We start from the raw sequence: 24,124 nt of genomic DNA, 5'->3' as shown, positions 1-24,124 counted from the left end.
TTAGATTGGTTGAGTCTAGTGTTGTATTATTTGGAATATAAAATAAAATATTTTGATATTATTAATGTCAGAATTATTCGTCAATTCGAGTCAAGGAGTTGACCTGATGTAACCAAGATTGTTGCATCATAATATTTGGGATCTTTGGAAAGACGGATGATTTATCAAGTTGATTTTACTCAAGACTAGTTCCTATCATCACAAAAGTCATCTACGAAACTAGTATTGCAAGTATATATGAGGTAACTGTTAGATTTTGTAGTACTTTATAATTGGATAAGATATATATAATATAACTAATTTGATTTTATATATATATATATATATATAGCTAATAGAAAAGAAGTTCACTTAAAATAAGATTTGTTAAAATAAGATTTGTTAAGAGATAGGAAGAGAGAGAAGGATCTAGTTCCTCTGCAGATTCATAATGATCTTGGATAAAAGATAATGCTTTTGCATATCAAATAGAGATCTCTTTTTTAGATGACATTAAAAGGTACACATCGTGAAACCAGATCTAATTCTTTGATTTCAATCCTAACAAAAGATTATTTCTTTATTTAATATAGCATATTACAGATTTTATGCTAACAATAACGACTTTGATACGATAAGTCAATTCTGTCTTATACGATAATTAAAAATATATTATTACTAATTATAAAATTAGATGAAAATATTCATGCAATAAAAAATATTTTAGAGAATATTTTAGTCCCCAACTCGTGCTAATATGGTTGTTTTAATTGAGCTATGTTTGTTGAGTTTGGAATATCATTTGCCCTCTTGCTTGATTTTTCAGAAGGTCTATTCATGCCAAAGTACAATATTGTCTCGAGAACTCGACAATTATAGCTTGTATTAAAATTCTATTAAAAAGTATCTCAGGGATTTTTGAGGTCACGTTGATGTAGGACGATTAGCAATTGAATTTTTTTTTATTCGACTTGAAAATAATCTTCTTCTTTCGATAATAGTGTTTGTCGTAGATATTGACATGTTATAGCTTATGATAAATATGAATAACCCATAAATTTATTAAATTTATTTAATAAGAGATAAACCAAATTGCATACGAACTTGTCCTAAGTTTATAGGAAGGAAATATAGATCAACGTTGATGATAGAACACATTGACTAAACTAAAAGGTTTGATATCAAATCTATTGTAGGAGAACTAGCAATCGATTTTTTTTCTATATTAAGATAATAGAAAGATATGAAAGATAACCGATAGAAAGATAATAGAAAAAACATTCGCTCTATCTCAAGGAAGAACGAAGGTATTGTATCTTCTCATATGTCGCACGTGGATGATAGAATCATGTTATTGAAAAAACTCGAATCACTCACACATAATATTAGAAAAAAATAATTTATTAATTCATTCTCAAAAGATGCTCCATCATAATATTTCGGCTCATTTTAATAAGCCCATATAATAAAATAAATCAATTCTTCCTTGTTGGCAAGGAAAAAATATTTTTGATTGGACTTGAAAATAATGTTCTTCTTTCAATGGGATGATAGACCTTATTCTAGATGTTGCAACTTAAGACATGTGAAATAACCTCTAAACTAATTAAATTTATTTAAATAAAAGATAAACTAAATTTGTTTTATATCACATAATATGATATAGGACAAGTAGCGACAGATTTTTTTTTTTTTTTTTTTGACAATAGAGACATAGAAAGAGAGGAAAAAAAAGGATAATAATGAAGAATAATAAGAAAAAAAACTGAAAACTATCTGGTTCGTGTGACCTAAACAGAAAACTCTTAGAATCAAGACTTTGCACCTCCACATGTCTCACATGTAGACGATAAAATCCAACCATCAAAAAAACAAATTATGATCTCGCATTGCTAGCACATAATGTGAGAAAAGAACTCAATATATTGATTTATTTTTTTTGATGATACTCCATTATAATATAATAATAAAAAAAATATAATTACATCAAATCAAATAAATCATTTTTTTTTCCTTCTTGGAAGAAATAATATTTTGGATTTTACTTGAAAATAATATATCCTTTTGATGACAAACTTTGATATTTATAGAAATAAATCTTCACAAGATCTTTCAATCAAGATTTGTATTTTTTTAATCACAATCATAATTTTATTTCTTCTGTTCTGTCTCTTTTTGCTCCTTGAGTGATTTATGAAACTAGATTAGAATTATTTTAGATATTATAATGTGACAACTTATGATTATGACATGTGAAACAACTTCTAAACAATGTTAGGTCCGCACAAAATGATCTTTCCATCTTAAAGTTTCGAACTTAAATGGGATCTATAGGAGTTTCTAGGTATATAAGAGGTGACTATAGATGTTCAGACAGTGATTCACAGTGGCCCGAAGTATAAGATGCCACAAATGGGAGACTTTCTTAGACAAACATTATATTCTGAAATTTATAAATTGTTGATATAAGGTTAGTAAGCATTTGACAATTGCTGGTTGAAAACTAAGCATTTGACAAATGAGACTTTGACCGGTTAATATAGGTTTTAGTTTAAAAAGGAAAGAGCAATTGGTGCCAAAATGTCTCAAATGTAGGTTTCAGTTTGCTGCTGCAAATCATAATCTCAGTTAGAAAAAAGAGAATATATATATATATATATATATAAATATAAATATAAATATATATATATATATATATATATATATATATATATATATATATATATATATATATATGAATTTAAAACAACTAGCTCAACTGTCTGAATTTTTACCCAAAATGTGCATTATTCACAAACCAACGGCAGTTTCTCCGAATCATAACACAATTCTGTACTGGTCGCCAGCAAATCATCAATTTTACTATACAGAACAGGACTGCAAAATGTTATATTTTTTGCAAAGAATTTTTTGGTCCCTGTCTAATTTACTGTGCTGTAGTTTTAGTTTCAAATTCTAAGCCAGAACACCATATATTCTTTTAAGTAAGACCACACATATCTTTCTGTTTTCTTCACATTGCTGGGCAACACAAATTTCACAATCCACAAACTCGGTACTTTCCTTCACATATTACATGCCTTGGGTAAAGAATTTAATAAATTATAAGCAAAACAAAGAAGTAAAAGCAAGTGCTAGTTGCCAATTTACTATTTATTCTTCATAACATTCACCATAGTGAATTAACCATCCACAAACTTGGCATGTCATGGAAAATCAAGTCGTAACAAAATCAGACTCAGGTATCATCAACCTGTGAATGAAAGACAAAACTCGGGAAGGTAGTTGTAATGTCCCTGTTAATAAAAAATAGAATAATTAGCAGGATAATTGCATAAAGTCATAATAATTCACAGAGTCCAGGTAAGAATGGCTATAGAAGCAACAATATAGCAGGAACTAATCTTCTAACACAAAAGCATGCATGATGAAGTTCAGACCAGAAAAACCACATCAACAAGTATAGCTCAAACCAGAATTTCGTAAATGAATTGTATTTATGTGGAGTATCCACACAATGAAAATCTTCTATGTTGGTTTGTTACTTTTAGCCTTTATTTTACATACATATAGACCTAGTTTATCTATATGTGCTCGATAAATTTAGTTGACAGACAACAAATAAGCATTGTGGTGGTTCAAACTCAGCTATAAACCAAAATATATATGCATGTCTTAAATATAGCCGTAACAGAAATATGTAAAACCCATAAATAACAGCTTTCTGAACTAAAGCCAATCAGCTAATGGTTCTATTCTGCAGGATATAAGAAAATTGATAAAACGAACTTTATTTTTATCAAGTTCAAAATGAAAAGATGGTAGTCATGCAAGTTTATATGATTGTCTCACATATTTATATGCATGTTTTTGTTTAAAATGAAGAGGTCTGTACAATTTAATTTAATGGTAAATCCAAAATATAATGTGTATAAGATCAAATGTAAATGGCTCAATCTTGCAAGTCAGAAGCATACTTAGAAACCAAATTATTCACCAAAAGGAGGACATTGTCTTCCTAGTCATAAACAATGAGTCAGAGCATAGCAAAGCAGTGTTACGAGTGGAGTTCTTCTTTGCCGATATGAGTTTTGTAAGGAAAGGAAGTAAGCCGTTGTGCTCATGTGAGTTCAGATAGGTAGCTAGTGACAGATAGGTAGCTCTCTGAGCACCTACATGATAAAGAAGACAAAAGGATTGATTGACCGACTTTCCTATTGGGAATACAACCGTATATGATAATGAACCACATCCCAAAAATTGTGAAACATATCTACATTTTGAGTGCTATCCGTAACTACCCTCCCATTCAATCTCTAGCCTGCAAGTTTCCTAATTCTGACCCAACAATGCATAGAAACACAGCATTCATTTAGCTTGTTTTAAAGCTCTATTTTTTAAAGTTTTTGAATGAGACATTGTCATGGATAATTCCAATAAATTGGTGTTTTTTATAAATTGCCAGCATTTTCTGACACTGTTATTTGTGGAATCCTATACTTTGGGACTTCCAATCCTTTATATGGCATCCAGTATATGATTAGCAAGACCTTCAGCTAAATTCAACAATGTTAATTAAACTAAGGTATAATAACTAAATACAAATAACAGAATGAGGAAAAAGAATGTCAAGTTATATCCTATTTTGGAATCAACAATGTCAAAAGTATAGAGACTGTTATGTTCAAAAGGCCTTTGCGACTGAACCACTACCCATAAATCAAATAGAATTTGAAAGAAAATAATCTAGAACCAATTATCAGAACAATATGAGAATGATAACAAGAGGCTACTAGATTGTTACTTGAGGTATTGAAGGGTCATGTTCTTCAACAAAGAAGGATGCCTCAAGACAAGACTGCGCCACTCTTCCTTATCAATTCTTCCATCATGTTTTGTATCAGCTTCCTCAAATGTCTGAGAACCAAAAGAGGGAAGTAACATATGTAGGTTAAAAAATAGCAATTATCCAACAAATTTATAAGTAGAAACATTTTATGCACAGAAATAATAATATATATGATGGACAGATATCATAATTAACTTCATAATCAGTAACCAATTTATTGATAGCTGATAGCAATGTACTGTCCATGTTGCATTGACAAAGAATAGTTTCTGACTTCCATCAACACTGATTTGAACTGGGGACAATACATAAATGCAAAGGCAATTGTTCTAGTGACTAATATTAACCAGGTTTTGCCGTACCGAGCCATACCGCCCGGTACGGGCGGTACGTACCGGTCCGACAGATTTTCGGTACGCGGACCGACTGTTACCGTTCCGAGTACTGTAGCAGTACTGTAGCACTGCAACAGTTACTGTAGCACTGTAGCAATGCTACAGTACTCGGTACACCTGAGTGTACCGTTCGGTATACCGTACCGTACCGGTACCGAGCCTAGATCGAAATACCGGTACGGTACGGTATTGCGAACCTTGATATTAATTATATTTCAGTCATAGCAACACCTTTCAATAATACTACTAGTCATAAACATTTAATGCTTCAAACTTACTGCCATAACTAAGCTAGATATCTTCTCTTTGCAATTACTGACAGGCAGTAATTAACAATTGGTTTGGTTCAACATAACCACAGTTTCAGACATCATATTACCTCTTTACTCAAAGTCACAAAAGAAATGGTTAGTTGATCATTACATGCACTTACTACTATAGTTTTCTTCCTTCATTTAGTTGATTCTCTCTCATTTTGTAACTGGATAAAACTTCAGTCTAGGATTTTGAAACAGGCCAAGTTCCAACTATTTCAGATAAAAATGTCCTTTGGATCACAATGTTCAGCATCCTTTGATGATTGCTAGGCTATAATGTCCTCACTACTTCCAGTCAAATCGACCTTGGTTTTCTTCTCCTCTTGACTTACTCCTCAATGATGTTCATAATGATCAACTTCACAAATGTCAAAAACCAATTTGCTACACGCTATCCTTGACCAATGTAAAACCAATATAAAAGGTGATAATGCTTGGCCATCCATGTGATGCCCAGTAAAATTTGCCAACAAAAAGAAGATATTAAGGATGCCTAGTTGCCTAATTATATTATTGAGACCCATCTCTGGTCACATCCTCCAAGAATGTAGACCACCATGGTAGTTTTTTGAAAGGACCTACAGAATCTCATTCCATATCAGTCTGTATTTTCATCTGGCATTTCCCCAGGTACACACAATCTTAGAAAAGTAGCACTCATAATTAATATAAAACACTAAAACAACAGAAAAAAAAAAAAACTCCAACAGAGAAAACTCTTAGATTTGATATTTGAACTCCAAAGATTATCCTCCAAGCATGTAAACCACCATGGTAATTTTTTGAAAGGACTTACAGAATCTCATTCCATATCAGTCTACATTTTCATCTGGCATTTGCCCAGGTACATACAATCTTAGAAAAGTAGCAATCATAATTAACATAAAACACTAAAACATAAGCAAAAAAACAAGTCTATCAGACAAAACTCTCGGACTTGATATTTGAACTCCAATAAAGATTGTGGTGAACATGGAAAGAAAAATCTCAAACATAATCATGAAATTTTAATCTACAATATATTTGATGCAAAAAAGCAGAAAAATATAGGAAACATCATGACAGCCATTTTCTAGGGTCACAAAGACATCATGCATGTAACATCTAGAGGTTACATATCAAGACAAATACATGAAACATGATGGGATCACCTTATCAATGATACTCTCGATAACTTCATCTGACAAATTCATGCCTGACTCAGCAAGAGTAGCCACGACCATTTGCTTAACCTGGGAACCATAGGTACTTAATCATATTTCATGTCAAGTGAAACACTTCTGACCCAACTTAATAGTTGCTCAAATAAGCCACAAACGTTATTCTGAAGCAACAATTTTCTTGAGTTCCATATCACATGTATATTTCTTTACAGGACATATGCATCCTTATCATTGGAATACCTATTTTCATAGATACCCATAAAAAAAAGGAAAAAGATGTAATGTTCTTTAGGATGTACAAGGAAAAACACATTTACAAGGGTTTTCATGCAATGATAAACATTTTATAGAGCAAACAAACAAAATTAAATGGTCTTGGTACAATGATAAGGTTGCTAAACTGTGTCATGTCCCAGATACAGATCAAGAATCGAACGCTAAATGTTACATAATGGCTGATTGAGCAATTTACATCAGCTGGCTATGTCAAAAAAACAATTACACAGCAATTGCTTCTTCCCTTTCTTGGAACAAGTCATCATCTAAATCACCAGGAACTCCAGATTCTCTCATAGTTTACACAGAAATTGTTTCTTCCTTTTATTGAAACAATTTGTCTTCCAAATTACCCTTAACTCTGGATTCTCTAGTTATTCACAAGAAACTCAATGTGTTGAAAAATGTGAATAAATAGTGCAGAAAAAAAATGGTAGTATGTAATGCTGATATGGGATCTCTTGGTGTTACCATATATCAGAAAATATTGCCAGATCATGTTTAGTTCATGATCATCGTTCATGATAATTAGGTTAAGATTTCTATCATTTGCTTTTTCTTTTAGCTTACCCCCACAATCAAGCATGCAAATAATATACCCAATTTTATGTAATACTTTCAAATTACATTAAGTTTGCTGCTACAATAGCTTCCATACTAAAGATGTTAATGTATCTCACCTGTAGTGAAGGCAGACAATATGATCCATTTGAGAGGGTATACAAGGGAGAATTTGACATAAAGTATTATCATGTACTTGGTTAATGCAAGAATCACCACATAAATATAGTTAACAGAAACTATATCATTACACATGTTCATATAGGATATTTGGAGAATCTAGATCTTATTACACATAACAGAATAAAGTGAGCACAGGATCCTCATGATATACTATTTATTATAATAATTTAAACATTAAATACCTCTTGTCTTTCAATAAATCCTTGCTGCTTCAGATCATATAGTTGGAATGAGACTGCATTAAAGGAAAATGTTAGTTATCTTGTGTCCACAAAACAACATCAACACAGAACATGGCTGATAAAGCATATAGCTAGCATTAAACATACGAAGTAAGTAAAAAATGATAAGGAAAATGTGGAACAAAATACCAGAAGATCAGAGTAACTTGCTATTGACACCCAATCTACAATCTAAAGTAGTTGAGACAAGACCATCCCAACACTGAAAGAAAAACGAAAAGGGCAATACAATATCTAGCAATTTCCTGCCAACTAGTTGTTGATACTGTCATACGACCATCAAATATTACATCCGATTCTATATCAAAAGGCAATCCAGAATTGCAATGGCTCCACTATAGTATTTTAAACAGAAATCTAAGAAAACCTTTAGTCATTGTGATTAAATTTCCCAAACATTATGATGGTGTTAAAAATACTATTTAAACTGAGAGGGATCCACTGACAATTTAACAAGAAAATTAATGACACTGCTTACATGTGTGTGCTAGGACAAATTTAAGAAATAAAGTTTACTTAAAAGCTAAAAAACTATAGAAAAATGTATATCATTGTTTGAAATATATGCTCAAGCAAACATGGATTTAGCCACAAAAACCTCCTGGATACAGGAAGAAGCTAGAAGAAGGGCATAGGGCAAAGATAAAATATAGAAAAAAACTCATCCTGAAGACCATGGATTTAACAAGGGAAGAAGCTAATACTTCTGTTAAAGAGTGCTAAGGATGACAGTTTTTCTAGTCTAATTTGAAGTATAAAATTCTGAACCAGCAATGCACAAGCTAGGAGGGAAGCTACCAGAGACCCATGAATGGGCAGGTAGCACATATGAAATACCAAGATACCATCTAATAGAAATTTATTAAGGAAAAACCTGAGGATTCAAGCGACAAAATTCAACAAAATGATAAAGCATACACATGCTCCAAATTTAAAATTAAGCATAATCCATAAGATACAGAAACTTCAATCTTTTATTTGGGACCCAGTGGTATACTGATAGAACATAGTTTCCTCATAAAAAAGCTGCATTCAGATTAAAGAACAAGAAGTGTATTATCAACTTGCATTGCTTCAAATAAGATGCTATGTGGTACTGTGCTTTGTTTAAATTTCATATCCTTAAATAAATGACAATTAAACAAAATATTTTATGACGTGGAATCTATGTATGTTTAGAATCTGAGAAAACATTTATATGACGTATAGTACAAAATATACAACTTACACTCAATCTTATCATCGATTGGAGCATTCGGATGGAATACAGAAAGAGCACGAGCAAACTCTTCAAATCCCAAAATTCCATTGTGTTTTGTGTCAAACAAATCAAACACCTGTGTAAAATAAGCACAAAGTGTTGCATTGCACTTGTCTAAGTTACTTGTCTTGCTATTTCTGCATTTACGAAAAAAAAGATAGCACTAAAAATCCTATATGTGATTGAAAATGGAAACCCAAAAGAACCAACTTCTTATTATAATTTACAGTTGATATTAAACCATGATCAATGGTTTCTATTCTTTAAATGCTCCAAAATTTTAAAAGATGAATTCCTCTGAGAAGGATGAAAATAAATACGGTAATGAACTTATAATTGCTCCAAACTTGTGAGTTTCGATGTAAGAACACAAGTAACCATTCATCAAAAACCAGGGACCAGGAATGCATGAGCTGCTGTCCATACACGAATATTTAGGTTACATATCAAGGTATATGAAACAAGCATTATGTAATGCACTCACAAATAACACACCTAGAAAGGCTTCCTCAGTAGAATACAGTAACTACAGACCAAGAAATAGGTTATGCTGAAAGCGAGGCCAATTTTGTAACAAAGGAAAATTACTGTTGTTCGAGGCAGAGCAAAACCCAATGAATGAGTTCATCTTACGGAGCTCTAGTGAAAGATGATTGAGAAAGGGAAGAGTCATGTGAGAGAAAGAACCGATTAACTAAGAAAAAATGTAGGGTCAGTAAACTATGGACTTTCTGATGCATATCAACATTGGATATATCCAAAGAAATATCTCAAACAACACAGTTTCGTAAGGCATACCCGATCAGCAAATAAGCTCTCCTTCTTGTTAGTCTTGAACAAAGCCAATTGAAACTCTTCCTGAAGCATAATTGTTAAAGCAATCAGTCATTGTATGATAGAATCACTGCATTTATGTCATCATACTTTAACAAACTAAAACAGATATGAAATGCTTACACCCTTTAGAACAGGACAGCAGTAAAATCTTTATAACTTCAAAAATATAACAAATAAGAGAAAGATAAATATAAGGCACAATATCTGCAAAAAGATTAAAGAATAATGAAAAATACACTGCAGGTTCAAACAGTAATCATGCTTAAAATGGAATGTAGCACATTTTTTTCTAAAAATATAATACACTATTGGATCTCAAAAACTCCAAGCTGAACTTATTGCAGGATAAATGTATATGGTCACAAATAACAGTTAAGTTTCAAACCTTGTTGATCAAGCCGTCATCAATTACAGCACTGCTGATCTTTTTGAATAGCTCGTATAGTGCTTCTATCTCACTTACACTAACTGCAAACAAAATTATCGCAGACTTAGTCACCAATGCAAACTATACAGCTATCAAAGGTAAGATCCAAGAAAAGTGAAAAGCTGTCTTCTCATACAAATAGATGTTATCAACAACTTCGGTAGTGGTATAACATACAAACAGTTTCCCTGGCTAAAACCTCAGGGTCTTCAAGTCCCTTTGGTTGATTGCACAGATCAAGATCACAGCACTTTAACAAGATGCCGAGTGAATGCTTGAAAACTTCTAGGCACTGCAACATTATATTTCCCCCTCATCAAATCATTCTGTACCTGCATTTGGGATGATAATTAATGAATCTCACATAAAATTTCATGCAATTTTTTTTAAATTTAGATTGCAAAATTAAAAATTTTAAAAAGTCATAAATTTTACATATCAGTGTTTTGGATTATGCATATACGCAAATTTAGATTGTAAATGAAAAGGTTCCAAAACGAAATCCTGTAACCTCCATGATAGGTAAACTGGCAGTATAACATATAGGCAGGTCATAGTTCCAGGGAACCCGCAACATCTCAAATTCTCAACGTATATGTCCCGAGAGGACATGCTAATATCCTACCAAAATAGACAAACTACCTGTATAACATATGACCAGTTTATAGGTTCATATATAAATTCCTCCTTGAAGAAAACCCAAATGCAGGAAACCACAAAAATGTTATTTTTACTCGAGAGATTAACTTGATCTTTAACCTTTCAAACACTGTGATTGAGAAATAGGCAACAGCTCAACTCATTTGCAATTTGTAAATAGGCAATGAAACTGCAGATGGAGAGCTTAGCAAGATATAGATCATGAGTATTCTGTGCAGCCTCTAACAAGATGGCATCTACTCTTAACACACCCAAACCCACCCAGGTAAGCGATTAAAAAACAAGTAAGAGCAAAAAATCACCTAGAAACAAAGACTTTTATCTTGCCTTCTAACTTTGCAGTAAAACCTGGCTCAGCTTGAAAGGAAAAAATTTGAAGGCTTTGTTAGCTAGACATAATTAAAACACCTAGCTTTCTGTATGGAAGTTGCAAAAGGAATAATAACAGGAAATCTCATTATAATCTCATCAACTCAATCTCAGTCAAGATGGGAGTCAGATGCATTATAATCAAATAATATGGCGGAGATGGAACATCACAAAGGGATCAAAGATGACTAGCAAAGTAAACTGTAATTGAGACAGCAAGAATCCATCATTAGTTAATATACAGGATGACTCATATTGGTATGAGATAAAAGGAGGAAAAATTCATTATAACTTATGGGAAGTGCAAACAGAGAGACTAAGGGACCACCTAAAAGAATCATTCCGAATGGAAATTGAAGAGAAGAGCATTAGTCAGAACAGAAAACTTCGTAGCACATTCATATCTACAGGGGATCTACAAAATACTGATGCCCATAACTTCTGTAACAGAATCCAGATAAATTCCCATATTACTACAATCAATTAGCCATTCTGCTCTATGAAAATTCTTTCAATTCTCTCTCAGCAATCAGCCCACAGATTCAGATTCCCCTGTCCCTCGCCCCCAGAGCCACTTCCAGGGGGTTTTATTCAGCCCCAAAGTTTTTCCTTTCATTTCTCTCCCAGTTTACAACCATAAGTCTGGGAAACTGAGAACCCTAAGATCTTTATCCAAAAAGAGAAGAAACGAAAATTCTCCGGAAAACACAACCACCAAAGATTTTTATCTCCAACATATCGAGAACGCCAGATTGTGTCATCGTCCGATACGAAAATCGAAAGAATTGCACTTCGATTGAGAGAAGATCGACTGGGGAAGAACACTTTCAGGATCCGAGGAAAGGACCAAACGAGGGTTCCAAATGTCCCCGAGGGATGGCACAGAGAAAAGTTACCTTCGGAGAAAAACGGGAATCCAGCAGAGAAGAAAAGGGTTGGCCACGTTCCTCATCATGATAGGCTCAGTCTCTCTCGACTTTTGGGACCTCTACACCACGGCAACGCCGTTCTTGCTTATAAACTTGCTAGTTTTCAACCATCATCATTGTGTCTTAATTATTAGTACTTGGTTTTTTTTTTTTTTAAGCGCAGGAAAATTATATATATCCCTCTAAAGTAACTAATTTGTATTTATCTCTTCAAATTCAAACTTAAAAGATATTTTATAAAATTAAGTATATCAGATCCATTTATCAGATGTTTAAGTGTTCAAGCATCTTATCCGATAATTTTATCCTTTAAAAAAAAAGTTAAGTGTACTCAGTTAATTTCAATCAATTGATTAAAATATATTAGATAAGATATGTCCACATGAACGATCTATGTACCATATTAAAAGTATAGAGATACATATTCTATTCATATAGTTCAAAGCATAATCCAAATTGTTGTGAAGTTTGGAACTGACATTATTAACCAACATAAGGCCGCCTATGATGACCAATAACGTCATTAAAAATTATGAGCATATTTGATATCTTCAAAAAAAAAATATAAACGACATATTCAGCAATTAGATATATATATATATATATATATATATATATATATATATATATATATATATATGGGTTTCTCACATCCTGATTTTATTTGTCTTTCTACATTATACAAAAATAGTTTTCCATACATTTCAGATTTTCGTAAATCATTAACATCAACAACATTACGGTCATCATTGCTGCCACAGGGCGTTATATCCATCGTTCGTTATTATGCTGTCATCATCCCATCACCATTCCTTTTCCAGCATCATCGCATATTTTATTTTCTTTGCCATCATCATCATATGATCACACACATCATAATCATAATAATTAATTTCATGGTAACAAATCAATGAATGAAAATACATAGACAAATGTTTTCATAAGAAAAAAAATAGCTATATTTTGGGGATTACAACTCACAAAGCTTTCTGCATTTTAAGCGTGGAGATGCACCAGCCTTCGCTTGACAATTATCTTATCTTTTTCACTTGCAGAAAAAGACCTCTTTTTTAAATGTTGGACAGCACAATCTCGCGAACATTGTTCCTGGCAAATTTAAAGCGTTACCAGGTTCAGAAGTCATATCGATTCCCCCATCAAGCAACAAGAAAGGCTAGCCCGGAAGCAAGACAGCTTGTCACTGCTAACTCATGACCTGGGTTTCCATTCGACGCACCTGTCTCTCATCAAAACCTCCGCATGGGCATGGACGTACTGCTCATTGCAAATAGCATAACATGGGAATCATCACATTGAAGACTTTAATTGACTAAAATATAGGAATTTTTTGAGATTGACAACGTCAGTCCCTCTACAATAGGCATGTCGATGCCTTTCAGAATGCTGGACCGAGTACATTTGGTTGTTACAACCCTGACATGCAAAACCCTAAAAGTCAGTAACTGTGTATTTTATCTTGCTGGCTTAGTCCAGGTTGTTTCCGAGGTGCTGCTATTTCCATAATAGACTTCCTTTGACGATTCATCCCAATAAGCCTGTAAAGGACCAAATTAGTCAAATATGACTCAACGGGTTAAAAGAAAATTAACAAAATAAAAATTACAAAATTCAGATTCAAGGGATGGGTCAAATAATAGTGAGAAAATGGAATGGCAAAGAAAAACAGCATAAGAACCATTAAATGAGACCCATCAAGTTGCAGAAAATTGGTATCTTGTGAAGAACAATTACCCAGACTCTAAAGGGTAAAAAAAATTATCAAAATAAAAATTGAAAAATCCAGATTCAAAAGATGGCTCAAATAATAATCACAAAAAGGACTGGCAAAGAAAAACAGCATTGAAACCATTAAATGAGATCCATCAAGTTGCAGAAAGTTGGTACCCTGTGAAGAACAATTACCCAGAGATACACTATTAAATGTCAACCAGAACCACTGCTGATCCAAGTTCCATACTATATAGATAACGAACAAAAGATATACAATTTCAACAGGAGCACTAAGGTAACTGGACATCTTCAAATTAAAATCAGGTCTGTCATTATGGATATTGAATTCTAAATATAAGTTAAAAAGATGATGTGCTATTGGGCAAACCTGCCAACCAGGAGGAAGACTTCTGGAGAGTTCTGCTAAATCAGGTTGTTTTTTCTCATTCACAGCTGCTCCAGGAACAGTTTCGCCTGGGCCAGTCTTGGCTTCTGCTCTCCTCCGTTTCACTCGTTCACGCCTACAGAAAAAGATAGCAATACCATCAATCTGTAAGACCTTTCTATGCCCATAAAAAAGAGTTCAAACAGGAATTTTGATCTCAGTTCGATCAATATGAAGCTGGGATCAACTAGGATACATAAGATTTACCAAAATGATTTAATGATGAATGCAACTTGAAATTGCAGGTACCTCCCATTAATACCCAAAAGGACATGCTGAAGTAAACTACAAAGCAGAAAGGGTTACAACAAACATATGTGTTTCTCAGTAGCTGAATGAATCTAAACGAGGCATCTCTAAATAAAAGGACACGTTTAAAGAAGTAATAATCCTTGAGGTTTCAGTGTAGAACTTGGCTTAGGCTCATGGTTACTTGAATATAAAAAACCTTATTTGAGTAGGATCAACACTCAATGTAGAGATGTCTCAGATATTTTGTTAGACTAAATCTGACCCAGGCAAAGGGAAAAAAATCTGTGGCACTTAAAGCTGCACCTAGATAACTACCACACAAGACCAACTACTGTGAATCAAAGTGATGTAAAGAGTCATTGATAAAGGCATTCTAAATCACGACTCTAAAAAACTACTGTGATCCCAGGATTCTAACCCAATAAAGATAAAGGCATTGGTTGTTGAATCAAAGTGATGTAAAGAGTCTTTGATGGCAGATTTTGTCAAGAAACTAAGATGTCATTGGCAAAAATAACCAGCAGATAGTCTTGTATAGCACATCAAGATATATATGTGCATGTACATATCTACATATAAAAATATATAAATGCATGACCATTTTAAATACCAGTCGCATACCGGTTTTGATGCATTATCAGGTAGGTATACTGATATGCACCACCTGGTATCACTGAAAAATATATATATATAATAATAATGGACTGGTAGATACCCAATGGTACATACTGGTACAACTGGTATTTGAAACTATGACTACATATATCACAAAGACATGAATATAGCATGACCTGCTACAGTTGATCTAAAACTTTTGCCCTTTCATGTTAATATGTGCATTTCAACATGGCTCATGTTTTGTATTCTGTACTAAGAAAATAACATATAAAAAAGGCAACTTCAATGAAGAATTGAAAAGGAAAAGTTTCTCTTTAGTCCACTAGTGCCATCGGCCAGGAAAGTGCATGCATATTCACAAGTTCATTCAGGAAAAAAATCATCTAGGATCAAAGGTGGGGATTATGGGAAGTAGATAAGTTTGGTAAAAGCTCAAAACGAATGAGCAAACATATAAAAAACTTATTTTTATACAACTTTATACACTGTGTAACATAAAACAAAATTGTAAATGGAAAAAAAATGAATGATAACTGGCAATAAGTCAAGCAATAAATAGTTTCACTGATTCATAATTTGTTCTTAAAATATTGCAAATAGTAAGAGAAAATATCATTAATAAACTCATGAAGAATTAAATAACCTGATATAATTCAGTTTGGGGATATCAATCACTCAACTAAAGGATCAGATATAATTCAAAAGATAAAAATTGAGAAAGCTTATGTATCACGGTTATATGAAGGTACAACCCAACGATTTAAGTGCTATGTGTGCGCTACACTGACACCAAACCAGTATGAAGAATACTTTTTGTGGCCAGGATGTTGCACATGGCAAGGCACAGCACATGCAAAAACGAATGCAGCATGCAACCATACCAGTGGACATGACAAGATATGCACACCTTAAACTTCGGTACACGAAGATAATAAAGTTCAAGGCTAATGAATTGAACATACCAATCACCACCTAAAGGAAGAAAATTTGCATTATCTTGAGCTTCGCCACTTGCAATCTGACGTGCACGCCATTCCTGTGTGCATGAACATGTTAACACCAAAATGCTGACACATCCAAGTGTAACAGCTAAAGCAAATGCAATATTAAAAACCTCTATTTCCTTTTGGCGTTTCTTTTCCAAAATTTCAAGAGCATCTTCCGGTTCTTCATCCTCTTCTCCATGCAGTTCCTCTTTTGCAGCCTTCCACTGATGAAATCAATGTACTATAAGATACATTGTGGACATATGTATATGTGTGCAAGAGATAACACTTATTGCACTAGGTTATGAAGAAAACTCGAGCAATCTAAATAATTCATTGTGGACATATGTATATGTGTGCAAGAGATAACACTTATTGCACTAGGTTATGGAGAAAACTCGAGCAATCTAAATAATACCTTATCCACCAGACTGGAGACCTTCTTATTAGACCTCAAAGTTGGGGCGACAGCAACCGTGCGCTTCTTCCCACGCAGAACTGGTAAGAGGTAGCAAGGTCGTTAGCATCAAGATGCACAGGATACATGGCTAGCATTGGCATGTATCCTGTATGTGTCCAGTTAATAAATCAAATAGTCACTGAGAATTCAAAACCTCTGGATTTACTCTTGGTGGCAGCGGAAGTTGCAACTGTGGTACTCCCATTCAAAGAAGCATTACTAGCAAATTGCATGGAAGACGCATTTGAAGTCACTTGCACACTGCCCTTGTCAGGCTCTTTGGAAACTGCAGCAACATCAGATTCATGTTTAACTGGAGGCAAAACACTATTCACAGACTCCATGGTATACCCAACAGAACTTGCTTGATCCAGTATAGAAACACCATCATTATAGCTGACAGGCCCTGATTCAACATAATACCCAGATGATCCTGTGACAGTGACTACAGGTACATGAGGGACAGCTCCACCAGAAATGCCATAATATGTTATCGGTTCAACTGACTGGACATCAGCAACCAATTCAGGATAAGAACTCGAAACTACTGGCTCATAGTATGATGGTTGCACAGTTTCAGAAATATGAGATCCATCAGCATGCACATAATAGCTGACGCTTGTGACCTCACTCACTGCAGGAGCATAATACTCATAAGATGGAACAGCATAACCCAAGCTATATTGATCTTGGAAAGGTGGCGGTATGGCTTCAGCATAAGGTGGAGGATATGATGGTAATGGTGGGTCTTCTGGAGGAGGAGGAGGAATCAGTTCACTATCAGGAGGTGGTGGAGGAATCCACTCCTCATCTGGAGGTGGTGGAATGCTTGGCTCATCTGCAGGAACTGAAGTGGAGACCACTGAAGATGTGTTTGTCAGGATTGCTGGTTCCACTGAAGCTGGACATTCGGTGGTTGATGAATATTGAGCAGCAGTGTGGACTGTAATGGTTTCATCATCAACCTCCATCTCAACATCCATATCCACATCCTCGGTATGTGACTCAACATTTGACACTGGCTGCACACCTTCAACTTCTGTATCTGTTCCCAAATTCTTACTGGTTAAACCAGAAGAAAATCCCTTAATAATGGTTCCTTCAATCTCAGGCATATGCTCATCAGTTTGTACTACTGTTGCAGCAGTATCAAGAACTGACTGGTGATTTTCACCATTGATCTTCTCAACCACTTCAGATGCTGCTCCTACGCAAAGCAAAATGCTTTTCTCAGCTACAAAAGAAGCTTCTTCCCTGGAAATCACAGATTCAAGCTGTTTGAGCTGTGTTTCAGTATGCCACCAAAATGGAAGCAGCGATAACCCATACGAGGAAAGTGCTCTGCAATCAGATATTCTAAACTCAATTTCCTTCTCCATCCATTCATGTCCATTAAGAGAACTGCAAAAGACAACATATCACCATTAAGATGTGACTAAAAGAATTACTATATACCGTTCACATAATGATATAAAAACAATTATTAGAAAGAAAACAGCATAGAGCAACAACAAAAAAAAAATCACAAAACAAAAAAATACCCCTTCACTGCTTTCAATCTTTGCAATAAACTTTGACCATATTTAACAAGCTCAGCAGAATGAATATCTGTTGTTTCATAGCATGCGGTAGTTTCTGTAGCATGCTTCACTTCATAGATTGAGAGATCTTCTCCTGAAGTCTTTGAAAAGTCCAAAAAGGCATTGCCTGATCGCTGTCAATGTAATAAAGAAGTTAGTAATTATGACCTATGTATGTATAGAGTATAGTACCATAACATCGAAACTCCCAAAGTGAGTCACACAAACCTTTCCATTCTCTTTATCCAACTCCACAGTTCCATAGGCCTCCATGCTTGTGGGGACCAAATTAGTAATTCCATGCATCTCAGGAGCTGCATTATTTGCATGCATAAGAACAGGATAAGCCACTTGTCCTCCAACAGTGGAAGAAAGATCTACTCCACTTATTGAAACTTCCATTCCGCTAGGTATCTCCCATGAAGTCTCTCCTGTCACAGTATTCCAATAATAATATTGGTTGCTCTGCCCATGCATGACAACCTTCCAATTTCCAGTAAGATCACCGACGATTTGCATTCCAGAAGCATCAAGAACAGTTTGACTAGCCGGATCAGCTTCAGTATATTGAGAAGCTGCTAAAGCAACATCACTTTCTTTGGTATCATTTGAGTCGACATTGTTGATGTGATCCAACTGGTCATCATCTTTGATGTCACCAGTAGCATCTGCGTTATCAGGTTTGCTTCCAGCAATCCCACTTGCACCTACACTCTCCTGACCCTGTTGGTAATGATGTTATACTTTGTGGCACATAAAATTTACTAGCTAGAAATACAATAACAAATCCAAGAACAAACTCAAACAAGGACACATTGCTTCATATGTAAGTAAACAGTCCAAGAACTAGTATATTAAATTTTTAAGAGGACTATTAGAAAGGATCTTGGACAAGTGACCTTTACATGATATACAAGAAAAACCACAAGTATAGCAAAACCTCCTTAAAAATTTATGGCTAGCATTAAACAGACAATAGGACCACAATAAGCACTGTATGCAACATACTGCACAGAGCACAGGTATTATGCCCAGAAGCATAATAGTGAGTGACTATGCAAGCTGGAATGCTTTGTGCTGACATAACGTGCATGAGATCCGACTCATGCCACACAAACCTGACATTTTACCTTGTGGAAGAGAAATTATTGTGCTATTTCCACCACCAGCATGAACTTGCAACAATAAGTCAGACCCCTAGAATCAGGGTTACATTTTAGGAAACCAAAAGTTCATGATCATTACTAGTCTCTAACATATCTTTAAGCCTTAAACCAACTTTAGAAAAAAGCACAAAGGAACTAATAAGTTCACTTAAAAACAACTAAATAGATACATGTGATATACATGCATCATCTTATGGTTGTAGAAGAACATCAACACTTTTGTAAGTTAAACTAGTGACAGAATTAGGGCAGCAATACCTGGACTTCAGGACCAGTTGATACACTCGCCTCAGCAGTATGTGTTGGTTGTTCACTTGTGTCATCTTCCAATTCATCATCGCTATATTGTTCAAGTAGCAACAAAGGATTTTCCTGCTTCTGACCTGAGGACATTATATGTAGTTGTAAACTAGTAAAATATCTCAAAAAGCAGTAAAATGAGCTAATAAGTAACAAAATAATATAAATTAGTACAAATTAGACTATTATCAATCTCCTGAATAATATATAATACGTTAAATAAGTTTTATTTTGTCATTGAAAGGATAAAAAAATGACCACCCACCTGGCAGTCATAAAACTCATGTCAGCAGGTACAAACCAAATAAAGCTAGAGACATACAAACCTCCACATCTAGATGCTGCCAGAGGATAATGACAGGTAGGGAGTCATTCAATTTTCCCAGTGGCAGCCCGATCTGAAACGACTAATGCATGTTCTTCAGCCACCCTACAGTCTCAGAACCAGATATTTGGTGCATACAACAAGCGTGTACAATATTTCCAAATTTCCACCAAAAATATGCTTTGCAGGCATATCCTCTCTACATAGTCCTTTAAGATAAATTGATGGAACCCACCTGAAGAAGATGGTGAACTGGGGACCTCATGGTGGTCCTTATCAAGATCCCCTCCTACTTCATCATGTAAAGAATTGCCCACCATCTCTCCTACAAACAGAAAATATGATTAGTAACAAGGAAAGAGAGTGAAGAAAAAAAATTTGACCAAGATCACATATAACTTTAAAGAAGGATACAAAAGTCTGTAAATTCACCCAAAAGAAACGTTTGTAACAAAAGCACATATAATTGTCATGCAAACTAAACCACAAACCCAAATAAAAGTTGGGTCTTATCCACAAAATTGCCACAGATTCAGTCATGCAAAACATGACCCACTCAACAGTGGCATATGTTCCAATCAAGGACAAATGAAAACTAATTCTAATGATAGTATGCTCATCACTTGAAAAGAAAAATGATGAGACAGATTCTTTCTTGTTCTGACAAAAAAGCTGGTCTTGACCTAACTATAGAGGGACGAGTAGCAGCTGAACATGCAACATGTAAGAAATATACAATTTGGTGTTATAATGACAAATTGTATATAACACCTAACTATAGACAAATTCATAAGACTGCTCCATAAACAATTTGGGTTATATTGGATATAAAATGTATTAAACATATACAATCTGTGTAAGAATAAAAAAACAAAAACACATAGTTATATTACCTCTGAACTAGTTCTATTTCAACTGTTGCTATTATCTTGTTACTGTTACATTTGGTCCATGATACTATGCCATTCATCATTTAGATCTTATCCTAAGTGATGAATGTAACACCCGTGATACTATGACATTCATCACTTAGATCTCATCACCATGAAATCTCAATGAAAATAACTCCCATAGTCACTGAGACATTTTTCTGACCAACTTTGATGATAAAAGAAAACGAATTGTATAGATGCACAATCTTATATGCTTCTCATTTTAAACCATGCTGATGGTATAATGCATGGACAAAAATTATCCTGAGCAGATGCAACATTCAAAGCATCATCATAGTCCACACAGCCAACTGGTGAAAATGCATATATTAGCCAATTGGCTATCTTTGATAATCCTGGAAGTATTAACAACTCCTTAAGGAATAGTTTAGCTTTTAGTTACCTTCATTAACAATTGTTACATAATTGCCTCATATTCTGATACTTACTAGACTTTGCCATCGCAATACAGTTAAATTTAGAATTTGACATCTTATATGCTTCTCATTTCGATCCATGCTGACAGTATAATGCATGGACACAAATTATCCTGAGCAGGTCCAACATTCAAAGCATCATCAAAGTCCATACAGCTAACTAGTGAAAATGCATATATTAGCCAATTGGCTATCTTTGAAAATCCTGGAAGTATTAATAACTCCTTAAGGAATAGTTTATTTAGCTTTTAGTTACCTTCACTTATAATTGTTACACAATTGCCCCATATTTTGAACATTTACTAGACTTTTCCATCACAATACAGTTAAATTTAGATTTTGCATTCCCTGCTTCTGTAAGTTGCAAGATTTCAACTAAGCCACATGATTTTTATTTTCAAAATATGTTTTTGCTTAGCTTCTTGAATTGACCTGCTAAGCCCACTTCAATGGTGAACAGTCTCCATAGAAGCCAACGTTTTCTTATGTAATATTCAATATCATATCATCTGCCATGAAGATATTCCAAACAACATTTTATGACTAGACAAATCTTCTACTCAGTAGTATTCATGTCGCACGCTAGATTCAAGGATATATAAAATGAAACTACAAGGCAAGAAGTCAACACCTAACTCGTTACACAAACGAAATAGAAAGGTCTAAAGTCCTTATTAACCACTGTTGTCGGTTAGAAATCACTAATTTCAGAAAACAATTAAATTCATATATATTGTTACCTCGGATCACGTAAGAAATTGATATAACGGGAAGGAAAACAAAACCAATTAACGTTTTTCGTTCATAAATAAAAGAATATCAATTTAAATCTAAAGGGGGCAACCAGAAATTGCAGAGTAAGAAACAAAAAAAAAATCCATTCTTTTACGGGCTAGGAAAGGATAATATTTATCACGATTCACCAAAAAAAGTTCCCCTTTCTCATAAACACTTAACAATCCGAACAAAAGCGAAAGATCATTGGAATACGCACAGAATACAGGACGAATAAGACTCGGCCAGAAGGTCCCCAACAAATTCAACAAAAGAAACGAGCCTAAAAAGACAACACTGCTTCTGCCTCAACATATGTTCTGAATAAAAACGAATCAAGATGAGCAAGGCAGAGGTTACCAGAGGGCTCAGTGAAGAGATCGAGCTTTACTCTGCGGCTCGCCGCCATCATCGCCGCAAGGCGGCGCTCCCTTCTCTTTCCCATAGATCGAGAGAGAAGGGACGTAGCTCGGACAAAAAGAATTAGGATGAGTTAGGGTTTTCGGACGAGGAAGACAACGGGGATCATACAACGAATCGCAGAGGTATGCCCTAGTAAAAGTCCTACAAGTTAGCGTGTCCATATATTTATAGACGTCTTGTATGCACGTGATTATCACGTGTTATCAGCGTGCTGTTTGGTCTACCAATTCACGTCGCACTCGGATGCCAATTTCATCGACGCACGTAATTACTTATTTTTTTATTTTTATATTAAAAAAATAATATTACGATTTATATACTTATAAAAGTAAAATATTTAATCTTAATTTTTCTTACGTCATTAATTTTATCAACAAAAAATATCGAATATGTTATCATATACCAAAAAAATATGAATAAAAAAATAAATATATAATTTTATTATTTTTTAAATTATTAAATTTATATCCACTTCTCACTCTAATCGATTTCTCTTCCTCTTCTCTTTTCGACCTACTTCTCGCCACTCGTTCATTGCACCCGCTCGACCGACGTCTCTCCTGCACCGTTCAACCGTCATCGGTCCTACATCATTTGATAGTCGACCCTCCTACATCGTTCGTTTTTTTATCATTCCTGCCCTGGTCGACGATAGTCTTGTCATTAGAGAAACTTATTGTTTATGCATCTCCACTTCTGTCGTGATGCCTCGACTATTCACTGAGATTGATAAGTTCTTGGATCTCACTGTGTACAATACCAACGAGAATCAAGGATTAAAGTACAATAGCCCCAAGTAGTATTGTTCATCTGTATAGGTTGCCCTCCTTGTAGTCGAAACATTGTAAAAAGTTGAAGAATAACAATTTTCCAATACAATTGGAATCAATAAGCAATTTGATATCATTCCATATATAAAGTCAACTGAACCAACATGCGAGGAGAAGCAAAAAATAAACAAATGAATCGGTGATAGTGGAAACCCAATCATCACTAAACATGAACCCAGACAATTGTCAGGATCGTGAATCATAAGGGGGGGGGGGGGGTGAAGTAGTACTTTTAATAAAAACGACGTTGATTCAAAGATTCGTTCGATAAAGCTTATATCCGAAAAAATATTTCAAACTTAAAAACATTCGTAAATGATGAGGGCAGTGAGCAAGTAAATCAGTGAGTGATGAGAATAAAAAGCATCAAAGAAATGACACAGAAAGAAAGCACACTGAATTTATAGTTGTTCGGTC

General features: G+C 34.4%; 2 protein-coding genes across 6 annotated transcripts; both read right to left on the bottom strand.

The window, feature by feature from the left end:
* Positions 1-2,952: 2,952 nt before the first annotated feature.
* On the bottom strand, positions 2,953-12,561 carry LOC103974259 (calcineurin B-like protein 3). 3 transcript variants are annotated; one of them, XM_065085766.1, is made up of 9 exons: positions 12,416-12,561; positions 10,668-10,822; positions 10,449-10,531; positions 10,025-10,084; positions 9,194-9,302; positions 7,906-7,958; positions 6,692-6,772; positions 4,784-4,896; positions 2,953-3,275 (listed from the first exon to the last, which is right to left on the bottom strand). In XM_065085766.1, the coding sequence occupies exons 2-9, from the start codon at positions 10,789-10,791 to the stop codon at positions 3,218-3,220; spliced, it is 681 nt and encodes a 226-aa protein (XP_064941838.1). In that variant the 5' UTR covers positions 10,792-10,822; positions 12,416-12,561; the 3' UTR covers positions 2,953-3,217. The 3 variants fall into 3 exon arrangements, with proteins under 3 accessions (XP_064941838.1, XP_064941840.1, XP_064941839.1); XM_065085768.1 differs by lacking the exon at positions 12,416-12,561 and adding an exon at positions 11,848-12,214; XM_065085767.1 differs by lacking the exon at positions 12,416-12,561 and adding an exon at positions 11,453-11,827.
* A 1,186-nt stretch (positions 12,562-13,747) lies between these two features.
* On the bottom strand, positions 13,748-23,009 carry LOC103974258 (uncharacterized). Of its 3 annotated transcripts, XM_009389036.3 has the most exons (12): positions 22,815-22,988; positions 20,547-20,636; positions 20,313-20,416; positions 19,945-20,069; positions 18,749-19,243; positions 18,482-18,654; positions 17,095-18,341; positions 16,899-16,978; positions 16,609-16,704; positions 16,457-16,530; positions 14,568-14,700; positions 13,748-14,004 (listed from the first exon to the last, which is right to left on the bottom strand). In XM_009389036.3, exons 5-12 carry the CDS (start codon positions 19,037-19,039, stop codon positions 13,921-13,923), a joined length of 2,178 nt encoding a protein of 725 aa, XP_009387311.2. In that variant the 5' UTR covers positions 19,040-19,243; positions 19,945-20,069; positions 20,313-20,416; positions 20,547-20,636; positions 22,815-22,988; the 3' UTR covers positions 13,748-13,920. The 3 variants fall into 3 exon arrangements, with proteins under 3 accessions (XP_009387311.2, XP_009387309.2, XP_009387310.2); XM_009389034.3 differs by lacking the exon at positions 20,313-20,416 and having other exon boundaries at positions 22,815-23,009; XM_009389035.3 differs by having other exon boundaries at positions 20,313-20,636.
* Positions 23,010-24,124: the final 1,115 nt, after the last annotated feature.

The sequence above is a fragment of the Musa acuminata genome, chromosome BXJ1-10 (genome assembly GCF_036884655.1).
Source record: "Musa acuminata AAA Group cultivar baxijiao chromosome BXJ1-10, Cavendish_Baxijiao_AAA, whole genome shotgun sequence".
Classification (NCBI taxonomy): domain Eukaryota; kingdom Viridiplantae; phylum Streptophyta; class Magnoliopsida; order Zingiberales; family Musaceae; genus Musa; species Musa acuminata.
Note: the sequence above shows the minus strand (reverse complement) of the source record. Positions and strands in the feature narration are given on the sequence as shown.

Coding starts and splice junctions, on each gene's coding strand:
- LOC103974258 (XM_009389034.3), bottom strand. CDS start 22,899: ATGGGAAAGAGAAGGGAGCGCCGCCTTGCGGCGATGATGGCGGCGAGC. Junction 18,655..18,748: donor TGGATAAAGAGAATGGAAAG/GTTTGTGTGACT, acceptor TTACATTGACAG/CGATCAGGCAATGCCTTTTT. Junction 16,979..17,094: donor CACCAAGAGTAAATCCAGAG/GTTTTGAATTCT, acceptor ACCTCTTACCAG/TTCTGCGTGGGAAGAAGCGC.
- LOC103974259 (XM_065085766.1), bottom strand. CDS start 10,791: ATGTTGCAGTGCCTAGAAGTTTTCAAGCATTCACTCGGCATCTTGTTA. Junction 9,303..10,024: donor AGAGCTTATTTGCTGATCGG/GTATGCCTTACG, acceptor TATTTTACACAG/GTGTTTGATTTGTTTGACAC. Junction 7,959..9,193: donor AATCGATGATAAGATTGAGT/GTAAGTTGTATA, acceptor CCTTTAATGCAG/TCTCATTCCAACTATATGAT.